The sequence below is a fragment of the Pteronotus mesoamericanus genome, unplaced genomic scaffold (genome assembly GCF_021234165.1).
Source record: "Pteronotus mesoamericanus isolate MK-2021 breed Mesoamerican mustached bat unplaced genomic scaffold, CSHL_Meso_final contig_269, whole genome shotgun sequence".
NCBI classification, from domain to species: domain Eukaryota; kingdom Metazoa; phylum Chordata; class Mammalia; order Chiroptera; family Mormoopidae; genus Pteronotus; species Pteronotus mesoamericanus.
The window spans coordinates 3,096,222-3,117,171 of record NW_026555114.1 but is presented as its reverse complement, the minus strand read 5'-3'; the positions used below and the strand labels follow the sequence as shown (position 1 = coordinate 3,117,171).

Genomic DNA, 20,950 nt, shown 5'->3' with positions numbered 1-20,950 from the left:
CACAAAAGTGGGTGGGATCCAGGATACAGGAAAATAGTAGCACCAACTTGTCAAAGGAAGAGGAACGTCTCCTCCCTTGGGAGGAACCACAGATAAACCTAGTGGGATGGAAATGGGTTAGGCCTACGTGGAAAGGCCAAAGTGTCCAAATCCTTCAAGTCCTAATACCAGTGTCACCTCCTACATTAACTCTTCCCTGAATCTCCTACCAGAGCCAATCGCAGCTCGGTTCAATATATTTGAACTTTCTACCTTGTAGACATTTATTTGTAAACATAACTTATATTCTTTCCTAGACTTCGTCCTCTTCGAGGACAGAAGGAACCTGATTTCCCCCTCAGCACTCATGTCACAGTAACCATTCATTCACTGTGGCTTTACTGGATGGGTAAATAGTGTGGAGGTGGGGTAAATGGGCGGTCAAGTGAGCAGACAAATTTGAGATAAGAGAAACTTGTGCTAGAGACTCCAGTGAAGAGCTAACTCTCCAGACCCACAATTAAAGAGTAATGCGAAGCCTAGCAGGAACCCTCCCTAGCCTTTAGGAGAAAAGAGCAGGTATCCGCCCATTCTCCTCCAACCCTGCCCTGAGGACCTCGCGACAGTACTCAGATTGCCCTTACCCGTGCCTGACTCAATGCTGAAGACAGCCTCCAACGAAAACCTATACCTCCTAGTTCCCCATCTAAGGCCGAACCTCTAACTACATTTAACCTTTTTCTCCTGGCCTCTTTTCTCGTTCCCATTCCTTCTCTCCCAACCACCACCACCAGTAAGGCGTGCAGGGGACAGCCCTCGCCGGTAGGGTGGAGAGGGTCCTGAAACCGGAAGCCGAAAGCCGGAAGGAGGGCTGTGAGGACGTGTTCGGAGGAACCCGGAGCCGGACCCTGCAGGGCCGGCGACATGGAACAGCTGTACCAGCAAACGAACAAGTGAGGGCCGCGTTGGGGCGCGGGTGGGGCGAAGCCAGGCTGGGTGAGGCCAGCCCCCCAGGCTGGGGCCTGGGGCTTCCGCCTTTGTGGAGGCCGAGTTCTTCCGCCGGAGCTCTGCTGGGGGCAGTTTGGAAGTGCTCAGTTCTAGGCGGGATGTCCGGCTCAACGGCGAACGGAGGGTCTGGCCTGGGACCAGAGACCTTGTGCCAGATGGCTCCTGGGATCTCCGAGGCTGTGATTACCTGCTGGGTAGACTAGGTGAAGAGAAAGTCCTAGCTACAGGTTATAATACTTCGTCGCACCTGCCAACTCACTGCCCCGGGTTGGTAGAGCTCGTGGAGGAGAGACACTGAACCCTGCACAGAGGAGTTTACCGTTTAGTTGGAGTCAGGGAATATACGAAAACAGAGCAAACATGTAGCAGGATAGCACTGAGGGTCAAATAAGCAGTACCGACAGAATCAGCTTACGCAATTTAGAAGGACCCATCACTGGGCTAATGTCCGAGTAAGTTTCATTATAGCTAGCTCGCAGTCCCTGAACGATGTCAGTCTGCACTCTTGATTGACACTAATCTTGTTGCTACATTGTAATTTTTTCTTTTTTTCTGATTTGGTTTATACTAAAGACCATATTTTTATGGTACAAAGAAATTACCATTCAGTATTACCACTTGTTATTCATATCTAGTTACAGGTTCGTTAAGAAGATCAAATTTTGATTTAGCTTCTTAATTTTAAATTCCTTGGTAGTATCCTTTATTAATATTGTCCTGCATTTTTGGAACTTGCCAACATACGTAGTTGATGATGGTAATATGGACCACACCAATCCTGTTATTTTGGAAAGAACTTAGATGATTTATTTCATTTTTATTGTGGTAAAATATACATAACATAAAACTTACCACTTTACCCATTTCTGAGTGTACAAATCAGTGACATTAAGTACATTCACAGTGTTGTGTAACCAGCCGTTCATTTCCAGAACTTTTTCATCAGCCCAAAGAGAAACTCCATGTATCCATTAAGCAGTATCCTTCCATTCCTCCCTACCACCAACCTCTGGTAACCTCTGTTCTAATTTCTGTCTCTGAATTTACCTATTCTAGATATCTCATAAGTGGAGTCATACAGTATATGTCCTTCTGTGTTTGGCTTATTTCACTGAACATATTTTCTTTCTGTCCACTCTTCCTTCCTTCCTTCCTTCCTTACTCAAGGACATTTTTCTTTTTTCCCCATTGCTTTTAGAAAGAGGGAGGGAGAGAGAGAAATGTTGATCAGCTGCCTCCCGTGTGTGCTGGGACCAGGGATTACGTGCACCTGGACTGGGGATCGGACCCACACCCTTTGGTTAGGGGACTGTGCTTCAACTACCGAGCCACACTGGACAGGGCTCACTTAACGTTTTCAAAGTTCATCTTTGTTGTAGCATATATCATAATATCATCCCTTTTTATGGTTGAATAATATTCCTGTGTGTGTACACAAACCATATTTTGTTATCCATTCATCTGCTAATGGATGCTTGGGTAGTGTAAACCTTTTGGCTATTAGGAATAATGCTAGCATGAATATTGATGCAAACCTGTTTGAGTCCCTGTTTTCATTTTTTTAGAGTGTATGTCTATAGCAGTCCCATTTTAACAACTTCCATATTTATGCTGTAGTTTCGTTCTGATGAAAATACTTAAAATCACAGTCCAAGGGCCTGCAAATGAAATAAAATAGGAACCTGTCTTAATGAATTCATAATAAAAGAAATGCTTTGGAACGTTAGGAAATAAGGATGGTGATCCCCTTACTCTTTCATTTTCTAAGTATTTTGGTTTCTTTTTACTTTAGTGATTAAGTGTTTGGTCTGAGTGGGTGAAAATATATAACCTACTTTGTAATGGTATTAAAATGACAGAATTTGCTCTTACACTGGAGAGCCCTATTTTATATAATATTATAAGAAGGGATTTAAAAAATTAGACCCATGAGTCAACTGGAAAAAGAAACTAAAAGTTATGCCCATGTTACTAAGAAAGGGTAGGTCTTATGCAATAGCAAGGCTCAGTGGGCTAAGTGTGCCTTGTAGTTAACCTGTACAGCCTCATCCAGCTAGTTGATTTGGTTAAAGGATGTTGCTAAGGAGACTGACCAGTTTATTCTCAAGAAGAATTTTGTTTAGAGTCTCAGACTGTACCTGTTATCTGGGTAGCAGGTAGTTGATCACTGAGAAATCTCAGTTGCTCAGTTCTGTGTAGACTTAGGGAGAGGAGGAATACTAAATGGTGTCCCAAACAAGATTGTGGAGTGTAGATGAAGTATGTACCTCTGCAGGCCTCCCAGTAATCTGCCATTGGACTCTAACAGGGCTCACCAACTATTTCTGTCAACGGCCAGATAATAAGTACTTCACACTTTGTAGGCCATACAGTCTCTGTGGCAGCTTCTCAACCCTGTTACAGCAGGAGAGCAGACATAAGCAATATAAACAAGTGGATGTGACTGTGTCCCAGTAAAATTTTATTTACAAAAACAGGCAGTGGGCTAGATTTAGCGTATCACATTGTTAAGTCCTCTACAATGCAATCACTCATTCATTCAGTGAATATTTATTCATTACTACTGTGTGGTGTTGGGCGTCATTCTCTGACAGTGTATCCCTCCCTCAAGGAGTTTCCCTTTTTTCATACTGCAGTGTATTCTAATCTGCCCTCCTCCTCAAGTACTAAACCAGTAGGGGTTCTGGCTCTACACCTCTTTGGCTTGTTTCTCCTTATCTATGAAATGGTAAGTTTTGGGCTGGTTAAACTGTAATGCTCCTTTCAGCTCCATGATACTGGTGATTGAGTGTCTTTAAATGGAAACATGCAGAGTCCTGAGAGCATCAGAAATTGACTTCTGCAGTTGCAGAAATTAATAACTGAAGCTGAATTGACGCAATAGCAACTGAACATATTAATTGTACTGACACTTTGAACCCAATTTGTGGTTATCTCTTGCCATGTCCTTGAAAGTACATTGGGATTAGATAAACATTTTAAAGTTATGTATCTTAAAAACTTCTGAACTGCCTGAACGATGAATGGGGCGGGAGGGGAATGAAAAGCAGAATAAACATTTTATACTTAATGCATTAGGATGAACTTGAAAGAGGAGCCAATAGCCAGGCTTCTGTTTTTGAGATCCTAGTGTTGTAAAGATGCCTCATTTGTTCCCTCTATAGTCCTAGAAATTCTGATTTAGAAATTTTCTTGTATTGCAGGTTTGGAATACAGGAAGCTCTATTTTTTTCTCTGAGTCTGTTTCTGTTTGTTGGTTTATTTTGTTCATTAGATTTGACATATGGGTGAGATCATGTGGTACTTGTCTTTCTCTAACTGACTTATTTCACTTAGTATAACTGCTCTCCAGGTCCATCCATGCTGTTGCAAAGGGTTAGATTTCCTTCTTTTTTACAGCCGAGTGATTCCATTGTATAAATGTACCACAGCTTTTTTATCCACTCATCTTCTGATGGGCAGTTGGGCTGCTTCCATATCTTGGCAATTGTAAATAATGCTGCAGTGAATACAGGGATGCACACATTCTTTCAAATTAGTGTTTCAGGTTTCTTTGGATATAGTCCCAGAATTAGGCTGGGTCATTAGGCAGATTGATTTTTAATTTTGGGGGATAACTCCACAGTGCTCACACCAATCTGCCTCCCCACCAACAGTGCATGAGGGTTCCCTTTCTCTACACTCTTGACCAGCACTTACTTTTTTGTTGATTTATTGGTGATTGCCATTCTGACAGGTATGAAGTGATATCATTTTGGTTTTAGTTTGTGTTTCTCTCATGATTAGTTACGTTGAGCATCTTGGCCATCTGTATGTCCTCTTTGGAGAAGTGTCTTTTCAGGTCCTTTGCCCATTTCTAAATGGGAGTGTTTGTTTTGTGAGTTTAAGAAGCTCTATTTTTAAACAAGCTCCTCAGGTGATTTTGATGAGTAGCTGGGTGTAAGAACTTTACCTATGACAAGACCAGTTTTTCCTTTTTATATTTTTTTATTTTGCTTTCCGATGAGAGGCTAAATACTGTATAGTAGAGGCAAAGTCAATGAGGTAAAAATGACCAGACGGTTTTACTACTTTTCAGTAAAGTTAAAACAACAAACTTGTATGATGCTGTATAGGTTACATAGCATTTTCATATTGCATTTGGGTCTACCACCCTTCAAGTAATTGTCATTGTAAGTGTCCCGATTTTACAGTTGAGGAAACTGAGGTGTAAAGGAGTTAAATGATTTATTCAGTGTCCTTCAGCCAGTACATAGTGGGACTGGAACTCAGCCAGATCTTTTAACTCCAAAACCTTGTTTCCTTCTTATGGTGGTCAGGGGCAGCATGGATAGACTTCTAAACAGCAGTTCTGCTTTAAAATGTTTCCCAGATCTTTTACTGACCCTTTTTAAAAGATCAGCACCAGTGACTTTTGCTTACTTGCTCCTGTGTCTCTTCTTAGTTATGTTATCACCCAGGCCCACCACGGACCCCATACTAGGCAGGACCAGGACTTCCAATTTCTAGTGTCCACAATCCCAGGTCTTATTAATGTGTCATCTGTTCCTTACTGGGTTTGAGTGTGTTGTCTGAAATTCCAGTTCAGTTTAAAACAGATTTTCCACTTGGCACATAGTAGTTCCCACCATGCCACGCATACTTGCTTTGTTGTTTTGCATATATTTTCTCTCAGGCATGAAATGTAGAGATTGGAATCACTTTATTGGCTATATTTTTTTCTAGTTCATTGGGAGCAAAATGAGATTGGATGAGAAAAAATCAGTAATGTTTCCCTGCAACTTCTTAAAGGCTCTCCTTTTTAGCTTAGAAAAGAGTAAAAGTCAGCCGGTGAGTGTTGCAGGCTGCGTTTTGTGGGCGTTGGCCTCATCTCTCCCACTGTTCTCATAGAGTTCAGGAATTGAGAGGGACTGGCAAGAGCTCCCATTCCACCTGTCTGGTCATGAGAACCCTTTGTGTTTAAACCTGCAGGAGCTCTTTTTTTTCCCCTATTCTTGAAGAAATAGTCCATAATAGTTTTGGGGGTTTCTTCCCTTGTGTTGAGCTGAAATCTGTCATCTTGAAATTTGTACCTTTTCATCCTGGCTCTCCCTTAAGGAGCAACAGAGAGCAAGCCTGTTCCTCTTCCTACAGGTCACCTCTAGATAATCTGCAGAGCACCAGCTGCTCCATCTTACTTTTGTTTTCCTTTTCTTTTTCAAGAAGCTTATTATCACTAGCTATTTGGACCGTTTCTCTTCATGACGTGGCTTCTGAACACTTCCCCAGTCATCCCTTTCATCTGCCGTTGGGGAGAACCTTCTGATAGGGTGTTTTAAAAAGGTGGCTCCCAGAATTGAATGTGTTCTAAGTCAAATGCACAGTATCATTTTATATTGTACATTTGACTTAAAAAAAAAAACCCTAAAGTCAAAAAATACTTTTTAATCCCTATTTTAGTCTAAATGGAAAACATTAAGGTTTGTTTTGTTGTACGGTATCCTAACCCCTTATTCTGGCACAAAGTCATGTGCAAATTCCGTTAACATAAGTTGACTTTCAATATTGAACAAAACAGAACCAAAGGCGGCAACGGTGTGGTGGAACACTGGAAATCAGCCCCTCCATCTGTGATATATCATGAAACCTTCACTGTAAGATATCATGAGAAGTTATCAAATGCCTCTTGAAATCAACATAAACTTGCTGTGGTATCCTCAATATGCTGCTCCTTTCCCACCGTAGGCACACCTGTGGTTTCATTTCCCATTTGCCCGTGTATCATTGTGGTTGTATATCCACTTATTTGAATGAGTGAATAGAATGAGTGTCTGAGGGAATAAATAAATAATCCTTGTTAAACCATTGACTCTTAACATTTGGAAAACTATTATATTTAGTTATTTTATCTAGGAAATATTTCAAACATAAAAATAGAGACTAATAGAACTATATGTTAGGACTCATTTAATACATGTGCTTCAGGCCATAGATTTGAAATAACTGAATCCCACACTCATTCTCTTCCCTTTGGAATACACATTCCTAGAAGTAGAATGTTGGTTCATAGGCTACACACATATTTGACTCTATCAGGTATTGTCAAAAGGCTATTAAAACTGTTTCTACCAGTTTATAATCCTACTGGCCATGTATGAGAGTTCTGATTTCCCCATATCCTTATCAACGTGTATTCACACTTTAAAGTATTTGCCAATCTAATGGGTGAAATGTGGTATCACATTGTTCCTGTCAGTAATGCCACCAGTTTTCAGATTTGCTCTATTAGGCTACCACTGAAAATTTACCTCTCTGCCTGCATCCAGGCCTTCAGTAAAGTCCTAATTCGCCCTTCGATCAGCGTTACCGTCCAGTCCTCTGTGGCTGTTTCCGCTGTTACCCTGATCCAGATGTTCGTTACCTAAAGCTGAATTCCTATGTTTGCCTCCATGTCTCCCATTCAAAAATGCCCAGTCTTGCCTTACTGAACTGTCACCAGTCTGGTCTCTCAGACTCTTGTCAGTAGATTTCTAGTTGCCTGTAGTAGTGATTTCTAGGAGACATGGGTCTTGCCCAGGAGCACTTGGGGAGTCATTAGAATGCTGGCCTTGCTTCTGGTGGGTCATGTTTAGAGGCCACAGGAAACCCCTGGAAAAGACCAGAGAAACAAATTTGGGCTCCTGGCTTGCATTGGTTGCTTTTGGAGTGCCAGTTTGTGGTATCCATGGTGAGGGATGGTTGCTGACATTTCCCTCAAGAGTTGGGGATGATATAAGACCTCAGTGGGTCCCTTTCAAGTGGCTCTAACTTGAAGAGACTATAAGCACCAGGAGACCATTATTGGGGGTAGCATAAGCAATTCCAAGAACTGATCCCAGGGGCCGCTGGGAAGGGTTCAGAGGGTGGTCTGGAGCCTGGTGGCTGGGACTATGGCAGAGGCCCAATGAACAGTGTTGCATTTCCGATTGAGATGGCAGTTGCCTCATATTGGCAGGGAAAGACCAAACAGAAGATCCCTTTCTTTGAGGGCCTTCCTCTGATGGTCCACTAATTGCCTCATCCTCCTCTCCCCTCTGACCCCACTCATCCAGGCAGGCCCGCCTGTTTGTTATCCACATGTCCTTGCCTGCCTTTTTGCGTATCATTTTCTTAATATCTTCCGTCACCAAATCATACCTCCCTTCACCTGCAGAACTTCCCCAACTTAACTCTTTCTCAGCCCCAGCCCTTTTGTTCAATTGTCTTTGCTTGGTACCATGTGCTTAGCTCCTCAGCTTTCTATTTGTTTACATATACATGTGTTAGTTTTCTCTTAAATCTTCTTGGGACTTTTCTTGTCTATTTGGCCTGTCGTTCCTAATTACATTGTTTCTCAAGGACAAGGATTATATCTCTCTCACCCTTTGACACTCTCTAATATAGACCAGTGCTCAGCACATTGGGTCAAACAACAGAGAATGGGATTGGCTGGGTCCAAATTGAGGTTTATCACTTGATATGTGACCTTCAAAAAGTTATATAACCTTTCTGGACTTCAGTTGTCTTATTTATAAAATGAGAATGATAATACTTTACTCACAGGGTTATTGACTTTGCAAAATGTCTAAGATGTGGTAAGCACTCAATAAACGCTGCCTATCAGTATTACTATTAATATTAATGTTAAAATATTATAAACCATGCCAAAACATTTGGCATAAAATGCCACATACAAATTTCACAGTCCAGCAGTGCTGTCAGTTTAAATGAGCTACATGTTGGCATCAGAAAAATTGTCTTTCCTGACTGAAACACTGTTGATTACTCCTGTCTCACCCATTTCCTCCCTCTTCCTTTGATAGGCAGGTCCACCAGATCCAGTCTCACATGGGACGCCTGGAGTCAGCAGACAAGCAGTCTGTGCACTGTGAGTAATTAACTGTGGAGACCAGAGTCCTTTCTCTGATGACACGGTGCTAATGGGCTGGGTTTCCTGAGTGCGTTTCTGCCTCAGGGGCTTAATGATTCAGCGTGGAATGAGTTCTGTTGTTAGGGTGCAGAAAGCCCAATGGCACACTCACTGATTTCCCTGATTGTGCCCTTTGGAATCCCTGAGTCTCATCCTCCATTACCCCTCCACTCAACCTGACATGGCCCCGTGGGAGTGGAAGTTCTTTCCTCCATCTATCTTAATCTAATTACCTAGCCCTTAGAGGAATGTGCTCCATAAAAAGTCAGACATGTTTAACTGGAATTGGTCATTTCTTCTGAGCTGAGCACTGTGGTCTTTTAGGAGGATTATTTAGAAATGAATAGCAATATTAATTAGTTTAGTTCCCACACCATGGTTTCTTTCAAGAATAGGGCTGCTTTGTGTTTTTAGTTTCTTTTCTATCATAAGAAAACGGCCTGTTTCTGACGGGGTCCTGCAGACACTCCTGGTCACCCACACATTGCAGAAGTTGTCCTCTCACCTCACTGCGGAGACCTTACGATGCCCATTTCCCCTCCTTTCTGCAGCCGCAGAAGGAGCTCTTCTCTTGGTTCTGTGCCCCACTTTGTTCTAATCTGTATTTGCTAGCTAACCTACCAAGGTGACATTACTGTCATGTCTTTACTGGGTAAGAAGCAATCTGGATGCCTTTTGTGAAGTTTGGTTTCTGTCTGCTGATTTTGTTTGCCTTCCCAACAATCTCATTGTTACATGATTAGAAATGGAAAAGAGGTCATTTTGACGGTTTATCACAAGGGATAAGGAAAATGACTGTTTATCATATCTTTACCTCTGTGGATTCTTTCCTGGGCCTTTCCTACTGATATTTGGTCTATTTTGGGGACTCTGGCATCAGCCCTCCCATTCTTACAGAAAGCCTTAAGGGAACTCTTCTCTATGTTGCAATTACTAATCTTCTCCTTTGTGCTTTTTCTTAACCTCATTACTGTAGGGAATTCAGTTGGATGTCTTTTTACGAGATACTTATAATCTATATCTGAGAATAATCTCAAAGGAAAAGAGGCCTCATTCTTATCAGAAAATACTGCTTTTTGCTTAAAATTTTATTTGGACAACGTTTAAATATTCATTTTATTTTCTAAAGGCAGGAAATTTATTTCTACAGATTTACCCTCAGCTTTAAAAAAAATTGGCATTAACAGCTATATATACATATTTGAAACATTTACAGAGTCACTTAGTATACCTTAGAACTTTTTCCATTATTCAATAGTGTATGCATTTTTCTCCTTTTGAAATACATATTTTTTTAGTCTATTGGATATGGGAAAAAGGTATGTTTGATTTACCATTCTAATTTAAGTTCACTATCTCTTTTCCAGCAATTATTTTTTTTTCTCTTTCGTGCAGTAGTAGAAAACGAAATCCAAGCAAGCATAGACCAGATATTCAGCCATCTAGAACGTCTGGAGATTTTGTCCAGCAAGGAGCCCCCTAACAAAAGACAGAATGCCAAACTGTAAGTGCTCTAACACCCCAAGCCCTTAAGACAGACCTTTCTCCCAGGAGAGGCTGTTGAGTAGTCTGAAAATCATTTTCATATTGAAAAACGGGGACTATGCAAAGATAAAATTCCCATAAAGGGCACGATTCTATTTGCAGGATACTCTCTCAAAATAAAAATTCTGTGACGTTTGTGGCTCAAAAGTTTTGCGTCTCCTTATTCCACTGGTGTCATTTTGAAAGTTTGCCTCCAGTCCTGTTTTTCTGTCCAAATCCACGGTCACTTGAAGCCTAATGCCGCCAGGGAGTTTACTCTACCCTTTCGTTCCCACTACATTCTTGGGTTGAAATGAATCTTGCTCTTAATCACTTCGATCAGTCTAATTATAATGAAATACCGATCTAATGTTTGATAGTCCCCCATGAAGTTAAAATGAAACCACACTCACCACCTCCACCCTAGTCCCTGCTCCCAAAAGTTTTATGAAACGTTGTTGATGCTTTACTCCAAAGATGCCCTTGGGCTTCTTCCAGAAGAGTGATATAATCCATAGAAGGTCAGGAAGAGGTCATCGAGCCTGTTTCCTGTCACCTGTTCCCTGTCATGCATCCAGAATCAGAGACCAGCAGGTATTTAAGTAAAGCTGCTGGAATCTCGTGTGCTACAACCCTGCTTTAACCACAAGCTACTTCTTTATTTTCAACATCATTGATCAAATCAGATTATTTGGGGTTGGGGGGATAGCATGGAGTGGTATAGAAAGAAGTAAGGAAATGTCTTCCTTCCTCACTACAAAGCCTGGCGACCTCCAGCTGTGCTGTTCTGGGCTCCTGGAATGTAATCTCTCTCTCTATTAATTCCAGTCGTGTTGACCAGTTAAAATATGATGTCCAGCATCTGCAGACTGCTCTCAGAAACTTCCAGCATCGGCGATACGCAAGAGAGCAGCAGGAGAGGCAGAGAGAGGAGCTTCTGTCTCGCACCTTCACTACCAACGTAAGCCAGGCACCTGGGTGGGAGGCCGCAGGTACTTGACAGCTTGTTGCAGCTGGAGCTCAGGTCTCTGAGCTTCATCCTTTTAGGTGGTGTCTGAAGCAGACTGATGAGGAGGCCAGCTGGAAATGACGGTGGACTTTGTGCATTGCCACAGACTATATCTAGACAGGGAATCTTTTTTTCTAACACAGAAACCTGAAGAGGAAGCAGTTAACTTGAGGGAATGGACAGAGGTGAAAATTACCCGGTTTGACTGGTCCGATGTAGAGAGGTCTGGTTGACACGGTGGAAACGTTTTTTCTGATCAGATAGAGACAGATGATTAGGACTTAGACCATTTTCAGTGAGGGCCGCATTTCAAAGCTGCCTTCGGGCAGTTGCCATTGTGCTGTGTATGTGTGTGGTTCCAGTGTCAGATGCATTAAAATGTTTTTGTCCCTAGTCTGAGCAGCAATTTTGGAGGAATTTGTTAACAGATATTTTGTTTTAAATGGATTGCTCCACCGGAGTCTGTTTGAAAGTAACCCTGTTTTGGTTTGCATGTTTGATTTTGTAGAACACTATTGTCCCTGCCCTTTGGTCTCAATAGGATCATTTCCTGCACACGGCTGTAGAACATACTGGCCTTTTTTGTATTCTGCATAATATATTCCCCCAAATGAGGTGGGTTTGGGGTGGGGTTTGTTTTTTTTTTATGGAGAGGCTTATATTCTAAAGAAGTCTTAGCTTTCCAAGCTTTCTATCAGAGTTCAAATCAGTTCCCGCTTGCAGAGGTTTAACTCTCTTTGCTGGGTCCATACTTGGAGTAAATTTCCCCAAGTGTTTCAGAATGTGCCTCCGCAGTTTCTGTTTCTCTCGCATAAGCAGTTAAGTAACAATTAACAATTCAAAAGTGTGATGAAGACGTGTTGGTAGTATAGTGGCACACATAGCCGACTTTCAAAAGTGTAATGAACTGTACAACACTCTCAAAAATGTTGTGTAGGCTTTGATTGTTATACAGGTGTTTTTTTAGGCTGGGGGTGATAGCTCAGAATTATTTTGTGTCTTACCCACTTGGTATGATGCTGTGCATACAGTGGGCCCTTAATAAAAACTGACTTGCTGACTGAACTTCTTCCTGGTTATTCGGTGATCTGCACTATCATTTCTCCGAGAGACAGTGGCTCAACAGCTATACCCTTTCAAGTGGGAGAGGAAGGAAGATTTGTACATGAAAAGCATTCAGTAAATGCTTGCCAAATAAATGAAGAGAAGTCTCTAATTAATCCAGATACTGCAGTCTTTTGGCCCACTAAGCATTAGCTGTATGTAGAACACTATTTAAGGTGCTGAGGATAAAGTGTGAGAAACTCCTGTGTTAGTAAGGGGGATTGAAAATGTGTGCATGAAAAATTATTTTGAACTTAAGCATCAAAGAAAAGGTGGTTTAACCTCTTTATGATGATTAAAAGGGGTGAAAATGGCCCTGGTTGGCAGAGGAGTATGTGATTATCATCGGGAGGCAGGGAAAAGAACAGTACTATGGCTGGTCATGACTTGCTTCTGTGTACAGTTCACTTTCGGTGTAAGGTGAGAGCCTAGGATTGGTCTTAATGTGTCTCCCTGCAGATGATAGAGCAGGCCCTGCTCTTGGTACTGGGATTCTTTCCCTGCTGGACTTCTTACCAGCTTTGTGAGACTGAACGAGTTTCTCCACCTGTCTGGGCTTCAATTTCCTCATCTCTAAAATGGGGACAGTGCATTAACTACCTCCTGAGGTTAGGATGAGCCTTAAGTGAGCTTAGGGTAGTGAGCATGCAAAGTGGGAAGTACTTGATCAGTAGCAATTTTTGTCTCCCCTCCTTTCTGTGCAGATTTTTCTTGCCTGCTCAGGGGAATAGTCCCATCTGAACACCATTTGACCATCAGTAGAAAGCACAGTCTCTTTTATCCTTAGTCAGTTTCAGTTGACTTGAAGGGATAGCTGTAGATAAAAGAGCTAAAGAACAAAAGCAAAAAATTAATACTGTTTTAAGGGGAAGCAAGTAAACATTTGGAACAAGATAAGTTAGTGAATAGTAGGAGAAAGACTTCGAGAGAAGCCCATTGAGGTCTTGAAGGAGTAGAGTTTTTTGCAACTGGGGGTATGAGAGGAGGCAGGTGTTAACAAGACTTGTGAAGCAGAAGTCTGAGGAAAGTGAACAGAGGCCGCCCTAGATCTTTGCTTTGCTTTTTCTTCTCCGTTAGGTTCCTCTCATTCTTGTACCATTCCCTCTGCTGTTCTTCTGGCTTGGCCTTGGCCAAAAGGCAGAGCAGTCAGACACAGTGGGACTGCAGGAGCTGATCGGCAAGCAAAGTTAATCAAGTGCCTGCGTTTCTTTCACAGGACTCTGACACCACCATACCAATGGATGAATCACTGCAGTTTAACTCCTCCCTCCAGAAAATTCACCACGGCATGGATGACCTCATTGGAGGCGGGCACAGTATTCTGGAGGGACTGAGGGCCCAGAGAATGATCTTGAAGGTGGGGGCCATTATGGGGGACAGGAAGAAGGCCTCTTGTTTTGGCCTCATCCAACAGTTTGGTGCCTACATTTTCATTTTGATTACATATCCCCAGATTGTGATACCATGATGATGAGTCAGAGCCCTTTAGTTTGGGATCCTTCCTTTTGGCGTTGAATTATTGTGAGTCCAAAAGTAACCAAATTCCCTTTTCTATTAGGTATTTCTGTTGCTTGCAATGAATGACAGTGTGGCATCTTTTGGTATCCGAGTCTTTTCCAATTTGCTGAACTTACTATGAAAGTGACTGCTACTGTGAGAGGAACCAATAATAGACTAAGAAATTCTGTTATAGAATCCACTCTCAGGGGAAGGAAGATGCGACTATACTTTGGCACCTCACTCAGGTGGTGACTGGTAGGGCCTCCACTGTGGACGGCCTTATAACTGAACCCCAGGGGCGGGGGCTCGGGGCTGCCTTGGGCGTTCAGCAGCAGCTGGCGTCTGGAGCACGTGCCGGTGATCCCCAGCGGCGCCTCACCCTCTCTTTAGTCCCAGGTACTGTAGAAACCCTGCCCCATTGGCTGAGACACTAACCCTGTGGGAGCAGTTTACAGAAACATTACACAGGCTCTGATGTCAGTCGTGATGTTTCAGCCTCAGCCCTTTTCCTGTATCAACCCTGATGGATAATGGGGTGTGGACTGTGCCTATTATCAGGGTGTGGTTCCCTGTGAACGAAGCGCTGCCAGCCACTGAGCTGTGAGAAACAGTCACTCGGAAGTGTGAGCCTTATCTTAGTTTTTGTTGGATCATGTTGAGCCAGTCAGCCCCGTGGGTCTTAGGTACATTTCTGCCACCTTTACCAGGGAGAAGGTCAGGCGAGCCACCGAGTGACACGTAACCTTTTGCTGATGGCCGCGGTGTCTCAGATGGTCTGAAGGGTGGTCTCTTGATAGCTTCATGGGTGCCCCCCTTTCATAACAACCACCTGCAGTAACCTAAACTGATACATGTTGATTAAGCCGCCCTTTTGTAGAAAACAGCTGGCCTCATTCCTATATCTCAGAAAAACAGTAAAATTGTCTTAGGACAGGACTCACCATGAAACACTAACGTCGACCAGCGGGGGTTAGAGCTTATTGTTAGAGCAAATGTTGGCTTCCTGCTGCAGTCTGGTATCACCGGGGAGTGCAGGCATCTCCTGCCCCACACAGCCACCAGAAGGGAAGTGCCAGGGAGCCTGGTGCAGCGGTCGGGGGTGGGCCGTGAGCTTTCCAGTCTCGTTCCCTCGGCGTGCCCACCACTACCTGTCTCCTGCCACTTGATTACCTCCACCTGCCTCCCACCCCACCTCTGTCAGAAAACTGCTGCTGTAACCATTTGAAATTAATGTGGGAGAGGACATGAAGGAGCTTGGCCATGATTTGGGGAGAATTTATGGTTGAAAATGTGTATATATATTTTTAAAGTTTATGGTAATTTTTAGGCAATTTTAGGAGCTTGGTACTTGAACTTCAAAAGATGAGGAAATAACCTGTGCTTTCAGAGCTGAGCAGGATCTTTAGTGAGAGTCTAATATTTACCATCACTGTTGTGGCAAAACCACGTCCCTGTCCTCCTCTGGTGATAATCACCTTTGACTTGTGAGATCCCTCTTCTGTGAGGCTTTTAAATCATTGTCTGGGCTGAACCTATGTTTGAATTTCTGTCCATGGTGCCTCGTGTAATTCCCGCTCCTCTTGCCTCTTCTCTCAGTTGCTCATTAATGTGTTGTTCATTTAAAAAATGGATATGGAGCATTAGGTTAGATGCCATCCATACAAAAGCAGTTGGTGGTGTGTGTAGAAGTAACTGCCCAGTATTCATTTATATTTGTTACTTCATAAGAATTTGTGCTAAATATGAAAAGTAGAAAGCAGGGAGGAAGATCACACTGGGTGGTTTGAGCTGCTGGTTTAGTAATAAAATACCCTTTTGTTTTTGATAGTGGGTGGTAACATTTATATGAGGTGTTTTAGGTCATTGTGTTGGTGTCTGTCAGTTGTGTTTCTGTCCATCCACCTTGCCCACTTCAAACCTTCTCATAAACCTGGACGCTGACCCGCATGTTGTACTCAGTAGAATACCTGTGACTTCTACTTTACAAGAGTAAGCAAGGATTTTGGAGCTAGGAAGCAGAGACTAAGTCTTAATATAAAATATCCTAATCTACACATTTATATTGAGCCCTGGCTGGTGTGGCTCAGTGGATTGAGTGCCAGCCTGAGAACCAAAGGGTCACTGGTTCGATTCCCAGTCAGGGCACGTGCCTGGGTTGCAGGCCAGGTCCCCAGTTGGGAGGCGTGCAAGAAGCAACCACACATTGATGTTTCTCTTTCTCCCTCCCTTCCCCTATCTCTGAAAATAAATAAATAAAATCTTTTAAAAATTTTTATATTGAGGTATTACGTACATGCAAGGAGGTGTGCAGATCTTATTCGTACAGGCCATTGAATTTTGACAAATGCATGCACATTTGTAACTCACACTGCTGTCAAGACATAGCCATTTTCATCACCCCTAAAAGACCCCTGGTGCCTGTTCCAAGTCAGTCTGCCCCTCCCCCGAGGCAACCACTGTTCTGATTTATTTCACCATAAATTAATTTTGCCTGTTACTGAATGTCATATAAATGTGTTCATGTTTATTTTGCGTGTGGCTTCTTCCTCTCAGGAATGTTTTCCAGACTCATTCATAATGTTACATGTTGGTAACTAGGTTCTTTTTATTACTGAGCAGTATCCCATTATCAGATAGATCACACATTGTCCATCTTTTGGTGATGTACACCTGGATTCTTCCCACTTTTAAGATAGTCTGTGTTTTCTTCTAGAAGCTTTATTATAGTTTTAGCTTTTTTGTTTAATTGTATAATCCACACTTTTGTATCTAATGAATCGAGGATCATTTTTTACACATACAAATATATATATGATTTATATGAGACTTATGTCTGTGTGTGATACATATATGTGATACATATGTAACCAGTTATTTCAGCACATTTGTAGAAAAGGCTTTTCTTTCCCACTTGAGTTGCTCTGGTATCTTGATCAAAAGTCATTTGATCGTATGAGGGATCTACCTCTGGCTGGTGCTGCTTTGCATATGCTTTAGGCATGGCCAAGAGACTGTTGTTGGTAAAGCCCCATCTCATACTGATGTTCTCCCACCTTTGGCAAAACGAGTTGATCTTTGTTTCTTTCTCTTCTTGTCTCCCCAGGGGACTCAGAAGAGGATCCTTGACATTGCCAATATGCTGGGCTTGTCCAACACAGTGATGCGGCTCATCGAGAAGCGGGCTTTCCAGGACAAGTACCTGATGATCGGTGGGATGCTGCTCACCTGTGTGGTCATGTTCCTCGTGGTGCAGTACTTGACATGACTCAGCTAAGCCCAGCAGCCGGACAGCGTTCCCACTGCATGAGTGTGTGCGTGTGCGTGAGAGAGACTGGGGGGCCCAGAGGCCACGTTTTGAAGTGTATGTTCATCTTAACTGTGAAAACCACTCAGAAGTAATTGTGATCTGTAACCTAGTGAGAGTGTCAAGCCTGCTCTGTTTTCTGTGGCATCTTGGAGGGGAAGCTAGTGCTACCAAGTTTGTGGTGCATAGAAAATGAACGAAGTACCTATTCTCTCTCACTCTTACTCTCACTAGGAGAGGAAGTAATTTAAGGGTAAGGGATGAAGAAGGAAGGGAGGAGAATGGTTTTGGTGGTTTTGTCCAAAGGGCTGGTGCGTGCCCCAGGAAGGCTTTCACGGTGACCCTTGTGGACAGGACTGTCTGCACTTTGTCATCATCCAGCCTCTCTGGCTCCTGATGGATAGGCTGGAGCAGCAATGAAGAGGAGGAGGGGAAATAAGTCTTCTTTTCCTGCACCCATTCTAGTAAATGGACTACATGATCTTGCTACTAGCCACCCAACCCGTAAAATGACAAGCAGATGACTGACTGCCCATACTTGTCACCCTTCCCCAGAAGCAGCTACTTAGAGGAAACAGGCATTGATGTTGCTGTTGACGAGTAAGAGTTTCCACATTACAGCTGTTGGGTGTTTCTCCTTTCTAAAGTGAGGCCACTGTTACTTTCTGGGTGTGTTCAGTCCTGAGACTAGAGACCCTAGTTATGGAATTTTTTTTTTTTTTTGTAGTTAATAGAATGGTTGGCTTTTAAGGTTCTAAGACTGTAGCCTGGCACCCATGCCCAGGCTTTGTTGGGCATTTGCCTCTTAGAAAGCTGCAAGCAAAGGAAAGTGATCTGTCAATTATAGTCTCATTTCTAGTTTTAGCATCTCCGATTCTTTGGCTTTCTTCCCTTCCCTTGAAGTACATTAGCAGCTGCCAGCCAAGCCCCGATTCTGCCCAGTCACTGTGGGCAGATGCCACCCTAAAACTGTCTGTGGTGTCCTTGTGAGACTCTCTTTCTAGGGACCAGGACCTTTTTCCTTCTCTGACCAACCCTGGATTAAGACTGTACAGTATCTGGTGTATTATGGAATTTATTGTAAAGCTAGCCTCTCTATTTTGATTACTTGCTGAAAGTACTGGAAAGACCTAGTTAACATTTTTTTATTGAACACGGGCCTTTCTAGCTCTGTGCTCGGTAGCTTTATGGCAAGACATAAAATAGCACTCACAATGTCCCAGGAAACTGGAAACCTGGCCAGTGTTACCCTACCTTTGTCTTGCTCTACCAACAGTCATCATTTCTTGTTACTTGGACTATCTTATGTCTTCTTTCCCTTTTCTGTGTGTTCCATTCCACCTCGCTCATTCCCCTCCCACCTGTAGCAGTATTAGTATTTTCAGCTACATCTGTGACACAGATCCTCTTTTGGTAAATGTTTCTTAATACCCATGGATTTCTTGGGTAGTGATACCACACTTTTGGTGGAATCTCTGTTGCTCTGGGCCCTGGGTTTCCAAAGAAAGGGGAATCCTAAAAGGATTGGAGGTCCTGAAAGAATGAAAATGGCGTCCTGGAGAGCGGAGAGAGGGGGTGAGGCATCTTCAGGCCTAGATCTAATTTTGGGGAGGTACAGTTTGAAATTTCCCTCACACCCAGCACCCCTGCCATCCTGGGGACCTACCATAGGGCTCTTAGCCATTTATAAAATGGGTTTTTAAACTGCACAAACCTGGCTGTTCTATTCCCTTGAAGATCTTCCCAGACTGTGTACTTTGGAGGAAGGTGTACAAGGAGCAGCTTCCATGTGGACTTGAACTCTGGAAAACCAAAAGTCCCCCCCCCACTCTCTCCTCCATTGTCTGAGGTGACATCCATTTATTTGTAGTCACCCCACTATGTTCCACACTTTGTAGTGATTATTGGCCTTGATGAACCAGGAGTAAGGCCTTCCCCCACCCTCAGAGCCACTCTACCTGCCTTTGTAATAAAAATTGTGGAGGTATTTTGTGGGTCTTGGCCATCTTGGGCTAGGAAACAGCCACAGTGCATCTGTGAGAGAAACATCTTAGCCTAACCCTGCTGTCTCCATAGTCCCAAGTATAGGAAAGGGTCCTAGGCCAGGGAAGGAGCGCCTCCTAGTGGACCCGGGGTGAATTATCAGGTTGAGCTGGTGCAAGAATCTGTTGACAGCCTCTGACCTTGTGCAGGCTGTTGGTACAGGTTTGTCTCTGGAGGTTTGAGACAGGTGGATTCTCAAGGAACTTGGGAATATCTTCTTTCTGTGAAATTTACTTGTATGACCACCTTAAGAAACACCAAACTCAAAGACCAAGTAAGTAGGAGAGTCTTGATTTTTATAGGCTTTATTGCTCGGTTTTTTCCTAAGTCCTTTGCCCTAATGACTTAAATGGGTTTGATTCGCAAATTTGGACTTGAACCCATTGTTTTCCAAACACATCGGCTAAATAAAGTTGAGATTTATTTTATTTAGAATACTATGTTTTGTAAAGAAATTTGACATTCATTGTTCAAACTAATGATCCCTTTTTCACATTTCCAGGCAAGACATTCTCAAATACTGTTCTGTGGCTAGGGTCTTGTCTGGCTGCCTCAGAAGCAGCTCGGAAACTTGTAATTATAGATTCTTGGAGCCTACCCCAAACCTTCTGAATCAGAATATTTGTCTTAAAGGTGATAGCATTTGAAAAGGTTTGGTAAGCTAGTTCAGCATATGAGGTCTGTCCATAAAGTGTCTGGCCATATGATATGAAAAACATTCATTGAAGGAGATACAAGAAACATTGTACACAGGACATCACCTCAGTCCCCTTTAAAGTAGGCACCTTAGGGCCACATACAGTTCTCCTAATTGCCATTACCTGCCCTGTCATATTTTCCTGAATCTCATCGACAGTCTGAAATCTCTTCCCTTTTAAAGGTGATTTTAGTTTTGGGAAAAGCCAGAAGTTGCAAGGCGCGAAATCTGGTCTGTAGCAGGGGCTGAGTGACCTGGGTGATTTGATGCTTCGTCAAAACCCTCTGCACAAGACGTGATTCATGAGCAGGCAGGTTGTCGTGATGAAGCTGCCAATCACCAGTTGCCCATAGCTTCAGCCTTCTGAGCCATCCAAATAGTTTCTGTGGAGGAATGTTCAAGCTTGATACAAAATTTGATGCAGAGTCATTGCTCTGCTTGCTTAGTCATTTTGAAAGCGATGGCCACACAGTACATATGCTCACTCAATGGAGTCTACTGCCTCCACTGACTAGTACAGTGAAGTCGTGATTTTTTTTACACATGCATATTCCCGTTCACTCTCCTTGGCTGCCAGGTTACATCGATGTTGCACAAACTGTCCTCGTTATGTTAGCAATGGCTGGGCTTTATCCCGACGGACCTTAGATATGTGTGAAGAACAAAACTTACAAAGTCCTCAGTAAAGTCTTATTTGTTCATATCTTGTCCTATTCCAGAAACGATGTGAGGAAACTTACAGAAAATAACTAAAACAGTAAAAATATAAAGATGTGAGGACCAAGAACAAATCAGTAGAATGTCAGTACAAAACTCAAATATGTCATGAATCCCTTCCAAAGTGCTCTGGGGAGT

The 20,950-nt window shown here is 42.9% G+C and overlaps 1 protein-coding gene across 2 annotated transcripts; it reads left to right on the top strand.

Moving 5' to 3' along the window:
* The first annotated feature begins 837 nt into the window (after positions 1 to 837).
* GOSR2 (golgi SNAP receptor complex member 2) lies at positions 838 to 19,826 on the top strand. Of its 2 annotated transcripts, none has more exons than XM_054574876.1 (6): positions 838 to 932; positions 8,808 to 8,872; positions 10,310 to 10,418; positions 11,267 to 11,399; positions 13,768 to 13,908; positions 17,155 to 19,826. In XM_054574876.1, the coding sequence occupies exons 1-6, from the start codon at positions 904 to 906 to the stop codon at positions 17,314 to 17,316; spliced, it is 639 nt and encodes a 212-aa protein (XP_054430851.1). In that variant the 5' UTR covers positions 838 to 903; the 3' UTR covers positions 17,317 to 19,826. The 2 variants fall into 2 exon arrangements, with proteins under 2 accessions (XP_054430851.1, XP_054430850.1); XM_054574875.1 differs by having other exon boundaries at positions 867 to 932; positions 8,812 to 8,872.
* Positions 19,827 to 20,950: the final 1,124 nt, after the last annotated feature.